We start from the raw sequence: 22,989 nt of genomic DNA, 5'->3' as shown, positions 1-22,989 counted from the left end.
GAACGGAGGCACTGGGGGCACCATGGACACTATGGACACAGGACGGAGGCACTGGGAGCACTATGGACACGGGAAGGAGGCACTGAGGGCACTATGGACACGGGAAGGAGGCACTGGGGGCACTTTTGGACACAGAATGGGGCACTGGGGGCACTAAGGACAAGGGAAGGAAGGAGTAAGGGAATAGAAAGGAACAATTGTTGGGCCTGAGTGCAGAAAGAAAGAAATGAAAGAAAGGATGCACAGTCAATTAATAGATGTCACCTTTTGATGAAAAAAATAAATGGTCACGTTACCTCTGACTTACTTTCGTTGCAGCAGAGTCGGCAGCCGTGCTGATGTGCAGGAAGGTCCTGCACTGACTCATCTGCCAGCTCTGCTCCGGAAGAAATAAGTTACGTCAGAGGGGGTGGACCCGGCAGACGCAGTCATTGCGGGACTTTGCCATAATTCCCTGCGTCTGCCGGGTCCACCCCCTCCAACGTAACTTACTTCTTCTAAAGCAGAGTCAGCAGATGAGTCATCGAGGGACCTTCCAGCATGTGGCTGCTGAGTCCGCTCCAGAGCAAGTACGTCGGAGTGGGGTGGACTGGCAACCGGCAGTTACCATCATCATGGGACTTTGCTGCATGAAGGGAGAGAAATTGCTGGAATGGAAGAGTGGTGGAGGGAAAGAAAGGGGGCAGGGTGATATGGACGGGTGGTGCTGGTAGAATTGATGTAAAGAGAAAGGGGAGAGACGTAAGGGGGAAGGATATTGGAGGGAGAGAAAGGGGGCAGATGATTGAAGAGGGGTGGATCAATTGATTTATACTCACCTCACACTTTTTGTGGATTTTGTTATTTGGAATTTTTGGATAAGATTGAGGATTGAATCATTATTTTGATTATTTTGTGATTTTTTTGTGATTCTCTAGTATTTTTTGGAGAATCTTTTTTGAGTGATACCTTCTCCTTTGTCACTAGCCCAGAGGTGTTCATGTACCCCTTTATTTATTTATATTTATGATTATATCAAACACATGAGGACAAAATGATGTACGGGGCAGGATTTATTTAGATTGATTTCTAAGTGCTAGTCACTTCATAAATACCTGCCCGGGCCAATGGTTGTCACAAGGGTACTGGGCCCGTACTGATTTGTGCTCTGATTATTTATATTCAAGTTAACTTGTCAGTCATTGGAGGTACACTTGTTTCTCTTTGTTGTTGGCTGGGTTCAAGGAGATCCTATCATTGTTTTATATCAATATTTTTGTGTTTGGATTTTCATCTTTACAAGGTTTCAAGGTTTCTTAAATATTTGATAAATCGCTGAATCTCGTTTACAAAGCGATGTACATAATTATAAAATAGGATAGAATTAAAAATAAATACAAAATACATAAACATTGAGATTAAGACAAGACAGACATTAGTTGGAAGGGGAGGAGGGTAAAAGATACATCTGTTATATCGAGAAAAACAAATAAGGGAAAAAACAAAAGGTATATATATATTTTTTGGTTTTTGTTAGCTGTTTTGAGAGAAAGGGCAGACATTGGATGGTAGTGGGGAGCCTATGCTGGATGGAAGTGCAGATGGGAGAGATAGGGGAGCAAATACAGGAAGGAAATGGGAGGAGAGAAAGAGGGGAGCAGACGCTGGATGGAAGTGGACAGAGAGAGAAGAAGGTACTAGATGGAAGGGTTAGAGAAAGAGGGTACATGATGGAAGGAGGGGATAAATAAAAGGAGGGCACATAATGGGGAGAAAAGGATTGAGTTAGGGAAACACTGGAGGGGTGAGGGAAAGAGGTGGCAAGCTTTAGGTAGACAGTAAAAAAGGACATTGATGAGAGGGTAGTAAGAACATAATCTAGACAGATGCAAAAAAGGAAAATGAGGGAAAAAAGGGAAAGGGATTGCAGAGGAGAGGTGTGGGAGAGGGAAGGAGAGGAGAGAGATGCCAGACCAATGGGGGTGAAAGGGAGATGGAAGGGGTAGGCATACATTTTCTGGAAGGAGCATAGAAGGAGAGATGATGCCTTATAGGGGAAGAGAGATGGCAGACAGTGGATGGAAGGAAGAGGGTTACAAGAAGATGAGGAAAGCAGAAACCACAGAAGACAAAAGTAGAAAAAAATTTTCTATTTATTTATTGCTTTAGGAGACATGTGACACTGTTTCTGTGGTGCACTGTATGCAGAGTCCAGCTTCTTACTGGTTCAGTTTAACCTATGTCTATGTATTTCTATTTTATCCCCCCTTTTACAAAATAGTGGAGCATTTTTAGCGCCAGCCGTGGTGGTGGCAGCTCTGATGCTCAGAATTCTATGAGCGTCAGAGCTGTTACCATAATGGCTAAAATTCACACTACAGTTTTATAAAAGGGGGAGGGTTTAGTTTGTGATGACATATTCCATACTAGGTGAAAGTGTTTTGTGTGTTCGAAAGACATGTTTTTTGTTAGGATTGACTGCAGGATTGATCTGTATTAGTCTGGCTTGTTTAGTTTTACAATGGGTGTATTGATGTTGTACTGCTCACTGCAGTATGTAAGATGCTGTCTTTTCCTAGGTACTCATGTGTGACATGTGGCTTGTTACTAAAAATCATGTTTTTCATACAGATGGGGTGTGTGTGAAAAAATGATGGGCCCCGGGTGTCACATATGCTAGTTACGCCACTGGATGGATTGTTGCATTCCGCTTCTGTTCTGGAGCCAGCTTCTTAATTGCATGCCTGGTTTTTGAGCTTCTGCTTGAGCGGTGGAGATTCCTTTTTGTCTTCCTAAGCCGCCTGATTCTTTTGGTGGCTTTCTTGTTTCTTTTTCATTTTTCACTTTTTCTTTTTACTTTGGGAGCTCTTCTATCTAGGGGCAAGGGGGGATGACTGTGGGGGATGGGTGAGTGAGGGGGAGTTACTGTTGCTGTTCTTGGGTTGCGTGTGAATGGTGTGAATGGGCTTATGAGTGGGGTCTGGGGAATGGCCTCTTTGGACCTCTGGGAGATATATGTAAAAGGTGGGGCTTACACTGACTCCAAGTGGGCACTCCTTCTTGTATCTTCTGCTGATGGCCTGTACCGAGGGTTCTCGTATTCTGGTTTGCTTAGCCTATGTCAGCTGCTCTTGTATACCTTGTGATATTTGCTTGTGTGTTCTTGTATTGTTGCCTCCTAGTTGTTTGTGTTACCTAACTGCTAATAAACATATATTTAAAAAAAACAAGGAAGCGTACAGGTCCATGGATACAATGATTGTGTAGGCCAGCAAGCTGCATGCTTATTTTTAAATTTCCCCCATTTCGATCAGCAAAATGTATGAAAGGCAGAGAGGTTAGCAGAGTATGGAAGCAGGTTGAAAAGTGTTTTTATTTCTTTGGAAGTACTATGTCACTAAGAATTTCAGCTTGATTATGTAAATATTGTCCTCAGTGTTATTTTGTTCTCTTTATACAGCAATAATGCAGAAGATGATGACACTGGGCCAGAATCAAATAAACAAGACTTGTCAACTCCACTTCAAAGCAGTTCTAAATGGCCAGAGATAAACTGTCACCATTCTTATGGTGCTTTGGTTAGTATACAGTGTTTGAATTTCTGGCACATTCTATCTATTCATGTTATTGGATATAGAGCTAGCTCAATTTTATGTCGTCATGGGTGTGCCTAGCTCTCATCCTGGTCATCATTGCTGTGATGTATGCAGTCATAGTTTGTTTCATTGGGGGGGGGGGGGGCAAAGGATAAACTGAGACATAGTAGCATACTTATTTGTATATATTCATTTTATACATATTTGTTAAGATTATTTCAGAAATTAGAACAAACAGGATTTTTTTTTTTCACTGAAATGAACCAGCACCAAGGGAAGTTTGATTCATGGTGCCCCCACTTATATTCCCATGAATTAGCAAAGAGAGCGCATGCTGTTACTTTCCCCTTCTCCTCACTAATGCGGTATTCTTTCTCCTTCTCTAAAGCTCCTGGGGCCATTATTCAGAACTATTTAGCCAGCAGGGAATGGATTCCTGCCAGCTAAATAGCATACGTATACCTGGCTATCTGCTGATATTCAGTGAGGGATAGCCAGCTATCTCACATTGAATATCCCAGTCTCCAGATTGGTACTCCTAATATTCAGCAGCTCGCTAAGTTTGGCGGACAAAGACAAATGCCTAAAAGGGTAGTATATCTAGCCAGCTAACCGCTGAATATTGCCGTAGCTGACTACATTGCAGGTGGCCAGATATGGTGCCGGCTTTGAATTTCTGGTTTTAACATAAGAATTGCCGCTGCTGGGTCAGACCAGTGGTCCATCATGCCCAGCAGTTCGCTCCCGCGGCGGCCCTCTGGTCAAAGACCAGTGCTCTGACTGAGACTATCCCTATTAGGGTACGTCCTTGTTCAGCAGGAACTTGTTTAACTTTGTCTTGAATCCCTGGAGGGTGTTTTCTTCTATGACAGACTCTGGAAGAGCGTTCCAGTTTTCTGCAACTCTTTGGATGAAGAAGAACTTCCTTTTGTTCGTACGGAATCTATCCCCTTTCAACTTTAGAGAGTGCCTTCTCGTTCTCCCTACCTTGGAGAGGGTGAACAACCTGTCTTTATCTACTAAGTCCATCCCCTTCAGTACCTTGAATGTTTCGATCATGTCCCCTCTCAATCTCCTCTGTTCGAGGGAGAAGAGGCCCAGTTTCTCTAATCTTTCGCTGTACGGCAGCTCCTCCAAACCCCTAACCATCTTCGTCGCTCTTCTCTGGACCCTTTCAAGTAGTACCATGTCCTTCTTCATGTACGGCGACCAGTGCTGTACGCAGTACTCCAGGTAAGGGCGAACCATGGCCTGGTACAGCGGCATGATAACCTTCTCTGATCTGTTCGTGATCTCCTTCTTTATCATTCCTAGCATTCTGTTCGCCCTTTTCGCCACCGCCGCACTTTGTATGGATGGCTTCATCGATCAGAACTCCCAAGTCCCTTTCCTGGGAGGTCTCTCCAAGTACCGCCCCGGACATCCTGTATTCATGCATGAGATTTTTGTAACCGACATGCACCACTTTACACTTGTCCACATTGAACCTCATCTGCCATGTCAATGCCCATTCTTCGAGCCTGATTATGTCATGTTGCAGATCTTCGCAATTCCCCTGTGTCTTCACTACTCTGAATAACTGTATCGTCTGCAAATTTAATCACCTCGCTTGTCATACCTATGTCCAGATCATTTTTAAAGATGTTGAAGAGCACGGGTCCAAGCAGCATCCCACTGGTGACGCTTTTCCAATCCGAGTATTGTCCATTCACCCCCACTCTGTTTCCTGTGCTCCAGCCAGTTTTTTTATCCACATGAGTATTTCATCCTCGATTCCATGGCTCGCAATTTTCCGAAATAGTCGTTCATGCGGAATCTTGTCGAACACCTTCTGAAAGTCCAGATATACAATGTCTACTGGGTCACCTTTGTCTATCTGCCTGTTCACTCCCTCGAAGAAGTGCAGCAAGTTTGTCAAACAAGATCTGCCTTTGCTGAAACCGTGCTGGCTGGTCCTCATTAGACCGTGCCTGTCAAGGTGATGGATGATGCTGTCCTTTATCAGCGCCTCTACCATCTTTCCCGGTATCGAGGTCAGACTCACCGGTTCTCCTCTCGAACCTTTTTTGAAGATCGGCCTAACATTTGCCACCTTCCAGTCCTCCGAAATCTTTCCCATTTTGATCAACAGGTTGGCTATCAGTTGAAGCAGTTCAGCTATGGTCCCTTTCAGTTCCTTGATGACTCTCGGATGGATACCATCCGGTCTCGGGGATTTATCGCTCTTGAGCCTATCAATCTGCCTGCATACCTCTTCTAAACTGACCGTCAACCCTGTCAGTTTCCCGTTTTCACTTCCAGCATATATCCTGATCGGTTCCAGTATCCAGTATGTTCCTCTTCGGTAAATACAGATGAAAAAAACGTGTTCAGTCTGTCGGCAATTGCCTTGTCCTCCTTTATCGCTCCCTTTATTCCTTGGTCATCCAACGGTCCCACTGCTTCTTTGGCGGGTTATTTCCTTTTAATATATCGAAAGAATGGCTTGAAGTTTTTCGCCTCCTCGGCTATTTTTTCCTTGTAGTCTCTTTTGACCCATTTTACCGCCATTTGACACCTGCATTGATGTTGTTTGTGCTTATTCCAGTTTTCGTCTGTTTTTGATCTTTTCCATTCCTTAAACGAGTTTTTTTTGTCTCTGATTGCTTCCTTAACCTCTACAGTGAGCCACCCTAGTTCTTTATTCTTTTTCCTCTTTGATCCCTTGTTTATACGTGGTATATATAGGTTTTGTGCTTCAGTGACTGTATCCTTAAAAAGAGACCAAGCTTGCTCTAGCGTCTTTACAGTATTTATCTTCTTCTTAACCCTGAATTGCATGAGAAAGACTATGATTTTTCATTGTCTGAATGTAGAGGAGGCTTGTTTCTCTCTTCTTTCCACCCTCCTTCTTTAGCCAGCACTCTAATATTTTCCCCATACCATTGCTAGTGTGAACCTTAGAATGAGTCCAAAACCAAACTACTTATGGCTCGGCCCAATTTCAGATCATTTACCCACCTCCATCCCCCTACCTTCCGGCTCCACTCTTCAGCTTGAGTTTTCTAGCAAAGTTCTAGGCATCATCTTAGACTCCTCTCTCTCCTTCAACAATCACCTCAACTCCCTGATAAAAAAATGCTTCTTTAGCCTCCATATGTTGAGGAAAGTAAGATCTTGCTTTCATCATTCTCATTTTGCCATCCTCGTTCAATCCACCATCCTCTCTAGACTGGACTACTGCAACTCCATCTATATAAGCCTAACTAAGAAAAACCTCCATAGACTTCAGCTAATTCAGAACGCCGCGGCCAAGCTTATTTTCGCAAAAGGCAAGTTCGATCATGTTTCCCCACTCCTCTCCAAGCTTCACTGGCTCCCAGTATACTCCAGAGTCCTTTATAAATGTGCCTGCATAGCCTTCAAGATTCTACATGGCGTCCTTCCTCCCGTTATCCCACTCTTCTAGAATTCCTCAAACCCGCTCTCTTCTAGATCCTCCCAAAAACTGAAACTATCTTTCCCATCTATAAAAGGTATATCCCGCGCAGGAAAACTTGGAACATCCCTCCCCTTTAGAACCACAGAACTCTGGAACAACCTCTCATCCCCGCTCAGAAATTCTAGCTCCTTCCAATCCTTCCGTAAACACTTGAAAACTTGGCTCTTCTCAAAAATCTAATCACCTCCCGTTCTCTAGTACCCTGTCCCTCTCTATCTTCTCAGTCCCTCTCCTATATCCCTTCTTTGTAGTTCCTTTCCTCTCAACCTCTGTCAACCGTGCCGAGCTCTGCGCATGCGGAGATGGTGCGGTATACAAACCTAAGGTTTAGTTTAGTTTAGTTTAGTACATAGGCTCTAGATGTAGAAATGATATATTTGGGAGGCACAGTGGTTGACAGTGACAGCAAGTACCTTATTTTTTGCTCCATAAGATGCCCCTCACCATAAGACGCACCCTAGATTTAGAGGAGGAAAACAAGAAAAAAAACATTCTGAACCAAATTGTGTACCCAGCCTCCCTCACTCCCTGCCAGGCTCTGCACCCAACCCCAAACTCCCTGCCAGGCTTGACACTCTGTCTCCCCTTCCCTGACCTGTAACCTACCACCCCCCTTATCTCTGGTGGTCTAGTGGTAGGCTGTGACAGGAGAAATGACACAGTCATTTTGAAAACAGGGCGGGCCCAGGCAGCAGCGCAGACAGCATAATGCTGCTCCTGCCGGCCCATACACCCCTGAACCACCAGGCTTAAAGGGTGCTTAAAAAGGTACTGTGGGGCGGGGATGTTTTAAAAGGAAGGACCAGCGGGCAGTGTTTTAAAAAGGAAGGGGAGTTGTCATCTTTGCTCCCCCTTTTTGGGGGGTGGAAAAAGTGTGTCTTATGGACCGAAAAATATGGTAGTTTTTTTATCTTCCAAAATAGCATCTTCAAATGGTTTAGTTTGGTGTATAAGCCAACAGACAACAGTGGAGGTTCAAGAACAAAGGTGTGCAATTTTATTCAACAAATCATAGTATCGGTGACACAGGCGAACCCTGTGGCACCCCACAGCCAGATTTCCATGAAGAGGAAGTCTCACCCTCCAAATATACTTTCTTCTGACTGTGCATCTATTCCTTCCTTCATTCCTGACCTCATTTTATTCCCCAACCAACATCTCTCTCTGTCCCTCCATGAGTTCAACTTTTTCTTCCTCTCTCTCTGCCTGCCAAACCATCGCATCCGATTTCTCCCTGCTTCTTCGACACCGCAAAAGCCAGTTCCGCACCAGGCCCACAAACCTCCCTCCCCCCCGACGTCAATTCTGACGTCGGAGAGGAAGTTCCAGGCCAGCCAGGCAGCGATTGACGTTGGGAGGGGGGGCTTGTGGGCCCGGCACGGGCCTGGTATTTGCAACGTCAAGGAAGCAGAGAGAACGCAAAGGCAACATGAGTCCGTGATGAGCTCTGTGATCAACTCGCATTGCCCTTGCGATCTATTGGTCGATTGCAATCGACCTTTTGGGCTCCCCTGCATTAGAACATTCAAATAGCATAGTGTGGATAAAATGCTTGAATGTATGCTAATTTCTGCATTAATTGCTTATCCACTATAGTAAGAGAGGGCATAAATGTTTTTATGAAGTCATCCTGTTATATCATATTTCTAAGGTGTTTTCACACCTTTATAGCTAAAGGGGATTTATGGTTTTTGTCCCCATTGTTTTATTTTTTGTATCAATGCTAGTAGACACCAATGAACTTCAATGTACTGTCTAAACAACTATTGTCATTTATACAGTTCTGTTTTATGTCTTTTACATTTGTAGACACTGTCCAAGCAGGAAACAGCTGAAGATCTCAAGGGTATTTTATCACTCTTACTTTTTTACTTTATAAGTCAGCCTTTGTTTTTGGTTTTTAGTGGTACATAACCAGGCAGCACTGCTGAATATCAATGCTAGAATTACCAGATATCCTGATTTCCCCGGACATGTCCTCTTTTTGAGGACTCTGTCAGGTCTCTGGGCGACTTTTACATTTTAGAACTTTTGTCTGGGGAAACCGGACATCTATCCTCCTCCTCCTTCTTCTCCTCCCCCCGTCTTCCATGCACCTATTCAGAGTTTTCCTATCCCACCTCCTCCCACGCAGCTATACAGAGTCCCCCCACCCCGTGGGAACCTGTGCTTTCTCACCCGGCGCTGCTGTAACTCTTCATGGCATCAGCAGCAGCTGCCTTTGGTGACATGAAAGCTTTCTCTCTATGGAGGAATAGCTTCCAGGTCATCAAAGGCAGCGTGTTTAGTTTACTCAGGCTGCACATGGCACGGAGAGTTTATAGCAGTGCCAAATAAGCAAGCACCAGATCCTGGGGGTGGGGGTGGTAAGAAAGATGCTGGACTATGGGGATGGAGAGGAAAGGGAAGGAAAGATGCCCTAGATCTGCAGGGGAAGAAAGGGAAGGGACAGATAGAGATACCAGACCATGGGAGGAGGGGAAGGGAAGGAGAGATATGTCAGACCACTGGATGGGGAAGGTGGGGGAGAGAAGAGAGAGATGACAGATCAGGGAAAGGAAGGAGGAGGGAGTGATTCCTGGCTAAGGCGGGGAGGGGGGCGGGAAAGAGAAAGATACCAAATCACAAAGAGGGGAGAAGGGAAAGGAAGGAAGGAGGGGAGAGAGATGACACTGTGGGAAGGAGAGGAGAAAGTTCCCAGACCATAGGAGAGGGAAAGGGGAAGAAATGGTACACAGGGATGGAGGGGAAGGGGAGGGAGAGGGAGAAATTGGTGCACAGGGATGGGAGGGGTGGGGAAAGGAAGAGAAATGGAAGAAATGCTGTTTATAAATAGACTTTAAGCCCGTTACATTAACGGGTGCTAGAATAGATGTGTGTATGTGTCTCTTTCTTTCTTTCTCTCTCTCCTTGGCCGCTTTCTGTCTGTCTTTCTTTCTGTTTCTCTCTTTCCTCGGCTGTCCACCACCACCCCTTGCCTGCTCCCCCTGTCCAGCAGTAGCCCTTTTCCCTTCCTTGTACCTCCCCCCGTCCAGCAGCACCTCTTCCCTGCTCCCCCTGTCCAGCTGTAGGCTTTCTCCCTTTATTTGACCTCCCCCCTGCCCAGCAGCACCTCTCCCCTGCTCCCTCTGTCCAGCAGTAGGCCTTCTTCCTAACTTTGATCTCCCCCCTGTCCAGCTACACCTCTTCCCTGCTCCCCCTGCCCAGCAATAGGCCTTCTCCCTTTGTTTGACCTACCCCCTGTCCAGCAGCACCTCTTCCCTGCTCCCCCTGTCCAGCAGTAGGCCTTCTTCCTAACTTTGACCTCCCCCCTGTCCAGCAGCAACCCTTACCTGATCCCTCTGTCCAGCAGTGGGCCTTCTCCCTTCCTTGTACCTCCTCCATGTCCAGCAGCACCCTTTCCAGCAAGGAATTTTTACCAGCATGGGACACTTCGCAGCACCTGCACAACACCCTCCAGCCAGCATGGGACACCTTGCAGTACCCGTACAACACCCTCCAGCCATTCCTCTAGGCGCCAGCTATCAGGAGTAAAACCGCCACCGCCGCTCAAATGATTGCACATGCCGCCAGCTGGCACAAGCCATGCGCGCGCCGCAAATAGAATATGGCCATGGAAGGAAAACAGCATGCTGTCGTGGATCACAGTCTCCTAAGTGCGCATGCGCACTTAGGGTTTTATTATAGAGGATGAGAATAGGGGAAAAGAAAGAGGGAGGCTGTAAACAAGGGAGGTGGCATAGCTGCAATCATCAAAACAAGTGGCGTAGCTGCTGCGTAGCTCCTAAACTGATAGATTCCATCACCCTCCCCACACTAGAATGGACCCCAATAGTGAAGTTACTTTCATTCTCCTTGACTTCATCACCAACCTATTCATCTCCTACAAGTGCATAACTATCTTAGGAGACTTCAATTTCCCAGACTATCCCAATACCTCTGGAATGAGCGCTGACTTCCTGTCAACCTTAACCGATTTAGGATTCCACCAAGCAATTACCTCTGTAACCCACACTGCTGGCAACACCCTGTACTTAGTCTTCACTCATAGGGATCAGACCACCATGCCTCCTGAGCTGACCTACATCACCACACCAGTCCCATGGTCAGACCATCTCCTCATCCAACTCTGCCTTCCACCCATGGCCACCTCCCCCAAACCGCAGGGCTCCACCCTAACTAAACAAACTCAGAATCCAAACACGGTCGATCCTCTAGACATGTCCACTTGGAATCCGGGACCTCAGTAAAACTTGCAACCAAAATCTCCACTCCATCAACCTGGCTGCCTCCATCTGGCACACAGGGATTCAGGCCCTCTATGACAACCTGGCATAAACAAAAACTACATGCTTAGTTACTAACAAAAAGCCTGCTCCCTGGTTCAACAATCCCAAATCTCTGATCCCAAACGAGAGCTCTAAGAAAAGCAGAGAGGAAATGAGTCAAACACCAAAAAGAGAACTACAAATCACACTGGAAAAAATTATCAAAACACCTACAAAGCTGCCATTCTGGAAGCAAAGAAAGCTCACTACACACACCTCTTACAGAAAGTTTCAAACCATTCCATATACCTGTTCACCTTGACTAACCACCTCTTCTCTGCTGCTCATGGATGCAATCATAATGCACCCACTAACCTAGACAGTGAAACTCTCTCTTAACTTCTTCCAAGCAAAATTTGATAACATCCAAAGCAATCTTGACTCCGCTTCCAGCAAGATCCTCCCCTGGCTCATCCACCTCACATGCCCAAGACCCCACCTTGTACAATCCTTTCCCAACTACACCCGGTCACACATGCTGAGCTCCTAGAAATGCTACAAGAGCTCCGATCCTCCAATTCCATCCTTGATCAATGCCCATCCAACCTCATTTTGTCCTCCAAAGATGCCTTTGCAGAATCAATCCTCCCCATCAACGCCTCACTGTCAACTGGGAAAATTCCCCTCAACTGGAAATCGGCCATCATCAAACCCACCCTCAAGAAACCCTCCCTCAACCCAAATGATCCAAGCAACTACCGCCCTGTTTCCAACCTCCAATTCGTCTCCAAACTACTGGAGAAGATAGTGCTCCACCAACTGCAACCTTTCATTTAACAACAAGAAGCTCTATCTCCACTCCAGTCAGGTTTCCAACCAGGCCATAGTACAGAATCTGTCCTCCTTTACATCATTGATGACAGCTGGTCAATGCTGAATAAAAGAAATGATGCCTTACTGGTCCTACTTGACCTTAGTGCCGCCTTCGACACTGGATGGGGGAGAGTCCCTGGACATCGTGTATTTAGACTTCAGTAAGGCTTTTGATAGTGTCCCACACCGTAGGTTATTGAACAAGATGAACACGATGGGCCTAGGAAAAACACTGACTGCATGGGTAGAAGACTGGCTTAGCAGCAGACTTCAAATAATAATAATAATAATAACAGTTTATATACCACAGGACCGTGAAATTCTATGCGGTTTACACAAGATTAAAAGAAGGTACAAATTGATTCAACTTAAAAGAGGTGAAAGAAAGTGGTTAATAGGTCAAGAGAACCATTATTGAGGAGAAAGAGATGTATGGGTCAACTGTCTAGATATTTCAGGAACAGATATGTTTTTAGGCGCTTCCTGAATTCCTCGTAAGTAGTGGGCGAGAGCAATTGTTCTAGATCTTTACCCTATAATTCTGCCTGATGTGAGAGAAGGTGTTGATGATGTTTTTTCAGTTTACATCCTCTAACTGGAGGAGAAATGAAGGTCGAATGTGAGCTTCTCTTGCGTCTGTTGGCTGAGAGGGAGAAAAGGTCAGTTATGTATTTAGGGGCTAGTCCGTATAGTACTTTAAAGCAGAGGCAGGCAAACTTAAACTTTATGCGTGCTTCCATGGGCAACCAGTGCAACTGCCGGTAGTAAGGTGTCAAGTGATCAAATTTCTTTAGCCTGAAGATTAGTCTGACCGCTGCATTTTGCATTAATTGTAAATGTTGCATATTCTTTTGGGAAATTGCTAAATAGGCGATGTTACAGTAATCAAGTTGACTTAGTACGAGGGATTGTACCAGGATTCTGAATGCTGACGAATCAAAATATGATTTAATGGATCTAAGTTTCCAGATAATGAAAAAACCCTTTCTGATGAAGGAGTCCACCTGGTTAGGCATTGATCCAGAGTTATACCCAGTATTTTCATGGTAGACTGAATAGAGTAACTAAGTTTATTGATGCATAGTGGTGATTTGGTGTCAAGCGGATGTGGTGAAGCAACAAAAAATTACATTTTTTCTGAATTAAGTTTGAGCTTGAAGTCAGTCATCCATTGCTCCATCAGATTTATAGCTTCTGATGCCTTGGGAGTAGTTTCCGAGATAGAGTTAATAAATGGGATGATGATCGTAAAGTCGTCTGCGTAACTGAATAATTTTATCCCCAGCTGGGTAAATTGCGTGTCCAGAGAAGACATGTAGACATTGAAAAGTAATGGGGATATTGGTGACCTTTGCAGCACACCGGATGGATTGCTCCAGGTATCAGAGAAATCATAATTGAAATGTACTTGATAGGTATGGGACATAAGGAAACCACGAAACCAGTTCAACACCTCATCCCTGATACCAATAGCATCTAGGCATTGTAGCATTTTCCCATGGTCTACTAGATCAAAGGCAGAGCTCATATCAAATTGCATGATCAGGGCATTGAGGCCCTTGCTAAACAATAGACGTAGATTATCTAAGATAGCCGCAATTACTGTTTCCGTGCTGAATAAAGGTCTAAAACCAAATTGTAGGAGAGAGAACTGATTAAGATATTCTATCAATTGGGTGTGTATCAATCACTCTATGATTTTTTACAATAAATGGAATGGATGCTACCGGTCTGTAGTTGGTTACTAGAGCTGATGATTCTTTACTATTTTTTAGGATTGGGGTTATTATTATGTGACAATTATTAGTGAGGAACTTCCCATTGTTTAGGTTATGGGCTAAGTAGTGCAGCAACGATAGCTTAAATTCTAATGGCGCCGCTTTCATAATTTCTGGGGGACATGAGTCCAGAGCGCAGTATGATTTAGAATATTTGTTATATAGTTTGGTATAATTATTCCAATCTAAGTCTTGAAAGGAGTTCCAGATCATATCTGCTGGTATTTCATTATCTTGTATGTTAGCTATTTAATGATCACTAGGGTCATTTCTTGAACAGTTGTTTCTTAGGTTTTTAATTTTTGAATCAAAATGCAGTGCTAAATCATTCGCAGAGGGTAACTTAATGTAGAGTGTAGCGAGTGGTGTCAAATAAATTTGTGATCAAGTTGAACAGCTCTTTTGTATTGATTCCTTGTGAACCATTGCAAGATAAGTTGATTTTAGTAGAGTAGAATGCTTTACGTTTGTCTTTTATCAGTTGCTTGTAGCTTTTTATGTTAGCTCTCCATTTGTTATGGTCTGCCAATTCTCCTGTTTTTTTCCAAATTCTTTCCAGTCGTCTAGCTAGTTGTTTCATTTTTAGAAGTTTGGTGTCAAACCATTATTTATTTGCGCTGCTGTGGCTATTACGTTTAGGGGCAATTTTATCTAAAATGGATGTGCTGGTTGTCATCCAGTGATCCCAGAAATCGACTCCTTCATCTATCTCCGCTTGCAGTTCATATTGTGACCAGTATTCTTCTGGATTAATATAACCTCTTGTGTGATGTTCTCTTTTTATCAAAGGGTGATGGTAAATGGTTTTCCCTCAAAAACGTTGAAAGTAACCTGTGGAGTACCACAGGGCTTGGTCCTGGGCCCGATACTATTTAATATCTTTGTAAGGGATCTGCTTCAGGGACTTCGAGGCAAAATTACATTATTTGACGATGACGCTAAATTATGCAACGTGGGCAGCGCAGCAAAACCTGACAGCGTAACTATGCCCGACACTATGGAGCAGGACCTACTTGTACTGGACCAATGGTCCAGTACTTGGCAACTGAATTTTAATTAATATAATGAACATAAAGCATCCCTTATACACATAATCCAATTAATAAAAACTCAAAAACATGAGTATAATGTACAAAACTTATCAAATTTATGAACACTTTAATACTTTATTAACTTAATTAATATAATTCTAATGGTGTCAAAACATTTAAAACACATACATCCACAAGATTAAAAGACATATATGGAGACAGAAACAGATACAAATACAAATATAGAGATGGCCCAAGGGATACGCTCTGTTCAGTGAACGAGAATAAACAAAAATAATAACTTAGCTGGAAAGTCCAATGAACTCAAGGTTGCAGATGAGCGGCCCGGCCATCTTTAAAGGAGACAAAACCAAGTCAATTCATTTCCAAATTCAAAATCCAATCGAAAGCTAAAGTGCTGATATTCAATGATAACTCCAGTGAAGTGCAATGGTAATTCCAATAATGTGAAAATCTGTAAATCTTGGTACAAAAAAGTATATACTTAAAAGACGTTCCACAATTGTCCAAACACAAGGCAGGAGCCTGAAAGGCAACAAGTCTCTTGCCCTTCCTCAACACAGGCCGTGTTTCAATAAAGTCTTTGTCAAGAGGAGGAACTAAACTGCAAATAAAACGTACAGACACCCATATAAAAACAACATAACCCAAATACATTATCTAAACAACAAAAACTAAACCTAAATCAGAGCACCATACTGGGTGGAGAGTCTAGGCCGGAACTCCCAGCAACAACGCTGGGCTGGCGGAAGTCGTAATGGCTGAAGAAAGGGGGCGGGACATTAAATAGCAAAAAGTCAAATAAAATAAGAAAACTTTAATCAAACAATGGAAACAAACAAAACCTCATAATTAATGTCCTCTATTTTTTTCTCATGTCCTCTATTGGAAACGGTACATTGATGACATTTTCATTGTTTGGAGGGGCTCTCTTAGTGATTTGGATAGTTTTCTCTTATATTTAAATCAATGTGATCAGAATATTCGATTTACGATGTCTTCCCATTCTACTAGCATTAATTTTTTGGATATTCAGTTATATTACTCTAATGGACAATTTGTCACCTCGATTTATCGTAAGCCAACTGACACTAATACTGTATTACATTATCGTAGTTACCATCCTAGACCTTTGCGCGATAGTATTCATGCAGGTCAGATGTTGAGACTTAAATGGCTTTGTTCTTCTGAAAGTGATTTTAAAATTCAAAGTCAAATTATGTCACACAGATTCAAACAACGTGGTTACCCCACTAGTGTTATAAGATGGGCGGTCAAACGTGCTTCTAATGCCGACCGACAATGGTTATTCTGTCCGAGACTGCCGATCGATACAGCTGACCACAGAATTACATGCGTTTTACCTTTTTCTCCTTTGTCTGTCCAAGTGCAGAACATCATCGGCCAACATTGGCATTTATTAGGTTATCATCCCGTATTTAGCAATCGTCCTAGATTTGTTTTCAAGCGGGGAAAAAATTTGGGGGAACACTTAAAAGTCTCAGACCTTACTATTAGTAATTCCAACATTGGGGTTGTACAAACCCCATGCAACTGTTGCAGGTATTGTCAGTACTCTTTAAGTACTGACAAGGTCTTCAATCCTAATGTTAATATATATTTTTCCTTAAATCAAAGAACGGATTGTAATTCTTCTCAGGTGGTATACGGTATTTTCTGCCCATGTCAGAAGCTTTATGTTGGTCAGACCAAACGAGCCATTAAGGCTCGCATTGCTGAACACCTTAGTTGTATTAGAACTTTAAAAAAAGAGGCCCCGCTGGTGGATCATTGGGTCCAGTTCAATCATAAACTTTCTGATTTGGTTTTTTTGTGTATTTAAACAATTCTCTGCTCTTTCCGGGGGTGATATTTCCCATTTACTTACCTACCATGAGCAACGCTTGATTTTTGCATGGCGGACTGTCATTCCTAATGGCTTGAATTGCGAGGTTGAGTGGCTGGTTCTTCATTAATTATGAGGTTTTGTTTGCTTCCGTTGTTTGATTAAAGTTTTCTTATTTTATTTGACTTTTTGCTATTTAATGTCCCGCCCCCCTTCTTCAGCCATTACGACTTCCGCCAGCCCAGCATTGTTGCTGGGAGTTCCGGCCTAGACTCTCCACCCGGTATGGTAGCTCTGATTTAGGTTTAGTTTTTGTTGTTTAGATAATGTATTTGGGTTATGTTGTTTTTATATGAGTCTGTACATTTTATTTGCAGTTTAGTTCCTCCTCTTGACAAAGACTTTATCGAAACACGGCCTGTGTTGAGGAAGGGCAAGAGACTTGTTGCCTTTCAGGCTCTTGCCTTGTGTTTAGACAATTGTGGAACGTCTTTTAAGTATATACTTTTTTGTACCAAGATTTAGAGATTTTCACATTATTGGAATTACCATTGCACTTCACTGGAGTTATCACTGGAGTTTTCATTGCACATCAGCACTTTAGCTTTTGATTGGATTTTGAATTTGAAAATGAATTGACTTGGTTTTTTCTCCTTTTTTTTTTTTTTTTTAGTTCAAAGAGTTTTATTGATTTTATAAGTGTAGAATACACTTATACACTTGTTGGGTGTTCCAACAAGGTTTTGTCTCCTTTAAAGATGGCTGGGCCGCTCATCTGCTACCTTGAGTTCATTGGACTTTCCAGCTAAGTTATTATTTTTGTTTATTCTCGTTCACAGAACAGAACGTATCCCTTGGGCCATCTCTATATTTGTATGTTTCTATCTCCATATATGTCTTTTAATCTTGTGGATGTATGTGTTTTACATGTTTTGATCACCATTAAAATTATATTAATTAAGTTAATAAAGTATTAAAGTGTTCATAAATTTGATAAGTTTTGTACATTATACTCATGTTTTTCAGTTTTTATTAATTGGATTATATGTATAAGGGATTCTTTATGTTCATTATATTAGTTATTTTTTAATCTCTTTTGCTTTTTGAATATCTCTCAGTTTTGTTTAACTGAATTTTAATGCCAAGAAATGTAAGGTAATGCACCTTGGTAGCGGAAATCCATGCAGAACATGTACCCTGAATGGTGAAAACCTAACAAGAACTGTAGCAGAACAGGACTTGGGAGTAATCATCCGGGAAGATATGAAAGCTGCCAATCAAGTGGAGAAAGCTTCAACAAAGGCTAGACAAATGCTGGGTTGCATCAGAGGAGCTTCATCAGCCGAAAGCCTGAAGTCATACTGCCGTTATACAGATCCATGGTGAGACCTTACCTGGAGTACTGTGTTCAGTTTTGGAGGCCACATTATCAAAAAGATGTGAAGAGAATAGAGTTGATTCAGCGAATGGCCACTAGGATGGTCTCAGGACTTAAAGATATCCCATATGAAGAACATCTGAGCAGGCTGTGCTTATATTCTCTCGAAGAGCGCAGAGAAAGGGGGGACATGATAGAAACATTCAAATACATCACGGGCCGCATTGAGGTGGAGGAAGAAATCTTTTTTCTTTCGGGTCCCACGGCAACAAGAGGACATCCGCTAAAACTCAGAGGGGGGAAGATTTCATGGGGACACCAGACAATACTTCTTCACCAAAAGGGTAATTGATCGATGGAATGGTCTTCCACGTCAGGTAGTCGAGGCCATTAACTAGCTCGACTTCAAGGGACGATGGGACAGACTGGTGGGGTCACTCCAGAGGAATGCTGAAAAGATGGATTCTCAAGGGAGGGAGGGTTCTTGAGTGGGCAGACTTGTTGGGCCGTTGGCCCTTTTCTGCCTTCATAGTCTATGTTTCTATGTATAGATCATCAACTTCTACTAGACCAACTCGCTGACATAGGAATCAAGAACTCAGCACTACAATGGTTCACCTCCTTCCTGGATCAAAGAACACAATCTGTGCTACTAGGGACAGCTAAATGAAACCCCAAATCAATTAAATATGGAGTTCCCCAAGGTGCCTTGCTATCCCCTCTAATCTTCAATCTGTATATCAGGCCAGTCATCGACATTGCACACAAATACAACATTAAGATTCACTCCTATGCTGATGACCTATAACTATTGCTCCCCCTAGGTGACGATCGGCCAACCCAACTCATTAACCTCCTACACTGCCTCTTTGATATGAAAAACTGGATGACAGCCAATAAACTCCAGCTGAATGCCTCAAATCGGAACTACTCTGGATCAGGAAAAAGAACACTACTTTCACCCATCTGACACTATCCTGGAAATCCACCCCTTAACAGCAAAAAACCAGGTACGAAGTCTTGGAATTATACTGGATGGCTACCTGTCCCTTTCTCCCAGGTAGTTTCCACATCTTTTTACTACCTATGCCAACTGCGAAGGATTAAACCTTACTTCCTAGAAACAGACTTAGCCCAACTGCTATATGTCTACGTATTCTCTAGACTAGACTACTGCAACTCCCTATTCAATGGCATTGCTGCAAGAGATCTAAAATGCCTCCAAAAAGTCCAGAACTCAGCAATTCGACTCCTATACAACCTCAGCTACCGTGACCTCATTACTCCAGCGCTCTATGCTGCTCACTGGTTACCAGTCAAAAAGCGATGCATCTTCAAAGCCCTGGTCATGACACACAAGCGATTCCACCCAAAACCCCCAGCCTACATAGCATCCAAGCTACGCTTATACACCCCTAACCAACCCCTCTGCTCCAAATCAGAACAAAGACTCAGCATTCTTGCAGGGAGATCCCTCCGAATGAGTACGGCCATTTCCTACCTCGGCTATGGAATTGACTACCCACACAGATCAGGTCGCTAGACTCACTAATGACCTTCTGCAGAGCAGTAAAGACTTTCCTCTTCTGCCAATCAGGCCATTAAAAATTGCTTCCTCAATATACTTCTCCTAGTACTCTTCGCTATGACCAGTCTGTTCTCTAGAATAAGCTGTTATTGTCTACTGGAATCTATTTGTTGTCATGCCTAGTCTATCTTCAAACGATTTGTCTACTTGTAACCCATTCTGAGCTTCTGGGAAAATGGAATAGAAATTGAAATAAATAAATAAATGGCACACATGGATGTGGGGAAGGGCAGAAAGAGGGAGAAGAGATAGTACGCATGGATAGGTGGGAAGGGAAGACATAGACAAGTAGATAGATTTGAGGAGTAAGCAGAAAATGGAAGGAAATTGAATGTTAAAAGTTAATGACAAAGATGGATGTAGGGTAGAAAGTGAAGGTGAGAAAAATAGCAAATGGATAAGAAGGCCCTGAAAACACAGTTAAGAGCAGAGACAGAAGGAAGTGTAACCAGAGACTATGAAAAGATGAACAGAAAAATAAAATCATCAGACAACAAAAGGTAGGAAAAGTGATTTTCAGTTGAGTGATTGAAATATGTCAGTTTTCAGAATTTACATCTGCTGTCTATATTTTGCACTGTTCAGGAAGAAGATGCATTTCTTTCTATTTCTCTAGTGTTGTAGTGCATGCAGAGTCTGGCATCTTAGGGTTTCATTTGTGTATATTAGGACTTTTAGTTTGTGGTTCTGTATTTGCATAAGGTTTATCTGTGTTCTGCACGTGTTCTGGTAGGAATGAATGTTGTGAACTGTTATTGGTATCATGACCCCAAGTAGGAAGATATTTGTTGGCTCGCCTTCAGCCCTTTTGCACCCAAAACAGCTCTTGCTTAAAAATTAGTGAAGACAGCTGTCTTAGGGAGAGGAGAAGACAGTGGAGATGCTGCAAATGAGCAGACTAGATGGGCCATTTAGCCTTTATTTTCCATCATGTTTCTTTGTTTCTTTCTATGTTTTTAATATTCCTCATATCTGCCATCATCCCCATCCTCTCCTCACCTACCCTAGACCTTCTTAATAAATAGCACTCTGAAACTTTTTGAATTTCTGCCCCTTATATGGCCTATCCAGTCTGCCTATCCAAATTATCTGCTGTCTCTTCCTCCCCTTAACAGATACCACATGCATGTCTTATGTTTTCTTGAATTCAGATACAGTCCTCATCTCCACTACCTCCACCAGAAGGTTGTTCCATGCAACCACTACCCTTTCTGTAAAGAAGTATTTCCTTAGATTACTTTTGAGTCTACCCCTCTTCAACTTCATTTTATATCCCTTTTTGTTCCACAGCTTCCTTGATAACACCACCAATAATCTTGTCAAAGGGTGGCCAATGTTATGCCGATTTTTTTTTTTTTTTTTTTAAAGATCCAGGGAATTACAGACTGGTAAGCCTGACCTCAGTGCCAGGCAAAATACTGGAAACAATTATAAGAACATAAGCAATGCCTCCACTGGGTCAGACCTGAGGTCCATCGTGCCCAGCAGTCCACTCATGCGGCGGCCCAACAGGTCCAGGACCTGGGCAGTAATCCTCTATCTATACCCCTGTATCCCTTTTTCCAGCAAGAAATTGTCCAATCCTTTCTTGAACCCCAGTACCGTACTCTGCCCTATTATGCCCTCTGGAAGTGCATTCCAGGTGTCCACCACACATTGGGTAAAGAAAAACTTTCTAGCATTCGTTCTGAATCTGTCCCCTTTCAACTTTTCCGAATGCCCTCTTGTTCTCTTATTTTTCGAAAGTTTGAAGAATCTGTCCCTCTCTACTCTCTCTATGCCCTTCATGATGTTGTAAGTCTCTATCATATCCCTCTAAGTCTCCTCTTCTCCAGGGAAAAGAGTCCCAGTTTCTCCAGTCTCTCAGCATATGAAAGGTTTTCCATACCTTTTATCAGACGTGTCGCTCTCCTCTGAACCCTCTCGAGTAACGCCATATCCTTCTTAAGGTACGGCGACCAATATTGGACGCAGTACTCCAGATGCGGACACACCATCGCCCGATACAACGGCAGGATAACTTCTTTCGTTCTGGTAATAATACCCTTCTTGATTATACCTAGCATTCTATTTGCTCTCTTTGCGGCCGCTGCGCACTGTGCCGTCGGCTTCATTGTCATGTCCACCATTATCCCCAAGTCCCTTTCTTGGGTACTCTCTTTCAATAACATCCCTCCCATCGTATAGCTGTACCTTGGGTTTCTGCTTCCCACATGTAGTACTTTACATTTCTCAACGTTGAACTTCATCTGCCATCTCGTCGCCCATTCCCCTAGTTTGTTCAAGTCCCTTTGCAATTCTTTGCAGTCCTCTTTAGTCCGAGCTCCACTAAATAGTTTTGTGTCATCCGCAAATTTTATTATCTCACACTTCGTCCCTGGTTCTAGATCATTTATAAATATATTAAATAGCAGTGGCCCAAGCACCGAGCCCTGCGGGACACCACTCGTGACCCTCCTCCAGTCCGAGTAGTAGCTCTTCACTCCTACCCTCTGTTTCCTACCCGCCAACCAGTTTCCGATCCATCTATGTACGTCTCCTTCCACCCCATGATTCTTCAGTATCCGGAGTAGGCGTTCATGGGGCACCTTGTCAAAGGCTTTTTGGAAATCTAGATATATGATGTCTATGGGGTCTCCTCTGTCCATCCGTTTGTTAATTCCTTCGAAGAAGTGCAATAAGTTCGTTAGGCACGAACTCCCCTTGCAGAAACCATGTTGGCTGGTTATCAGAAGTTTGTTTCTTTCAAAATATTCTTCAATGTTGTCTTTTATCAGTGCTTCCATCATTTTCCCTGGAACGGAGGTCAGACTCACCGGTCTGTAGTTTCCCGGGTCACCTCTTGATCCCTTTTTAAAGATGGGCGTAACATTAGCTATCTTCCAATCCTCCGGAATCACACCTGTTTCCAGTGATAGATTGCAAATTTGCTACAGTAGTTCCGCTATCTCCTCCTTTAGTTCCTTCAGAACCCTTGGATGGATTCCGTCCGGACACGGGGATTTGTCAGTTTTTAATTTTTCTAGCTGCCTGCATACATCTTCAAGGCTCACTTCCATGGATGTTAATTTTTCTGCTTGATCTCCATTGAAGATTTGCTCGGGTTCCGGTATGTTGGATGTGTCTTCATTTGTAAATACAGATGAAAAG

The 22,989-nt window shown here is 43.2% G+C and overlaps 1 protein-coding gene across 1 annotated transcript in view; it reads left to right on the top strand.

The window, feature by feature from the left end:
* The window catches only part of PCNX2 (pecanex 2), a 1,104,481-nt gene that overhangs the window by 32,590 nt on the left and 1,048,902 nt on the right, over nucleotides 1-22,989 (top strand). Inside the window, 2 exon segments of the mRNA XM_033937641.1 lie at nucleotides 3,440-3,557; nucleotides 8,866-8,902. Of these exon segments, the coding sequence (XP_033793532.1) occupies nucleotides 3,440-3,557; nucleotides 8,866-8,902 (155 nt within the window).

This window comes from Geotrypetes seraphini, chromosome 3 (genome assembly GCF_902459505.1).
Source record: "Geotrypetes seraphini chromosome 3, aGeoSer1.1, whole genome shotgun sequence".
NCBI lineage: Eukaryota > Metazoa > Chordata > Amphibia > Gymnophiona > Dermophiidae > Geotrypetes > Geotrypetes seraphini.
Note: the sequence above shows the minus strand (reverse complement) of the source record. Positions and strands in the feature narration are given on the sequence as shown.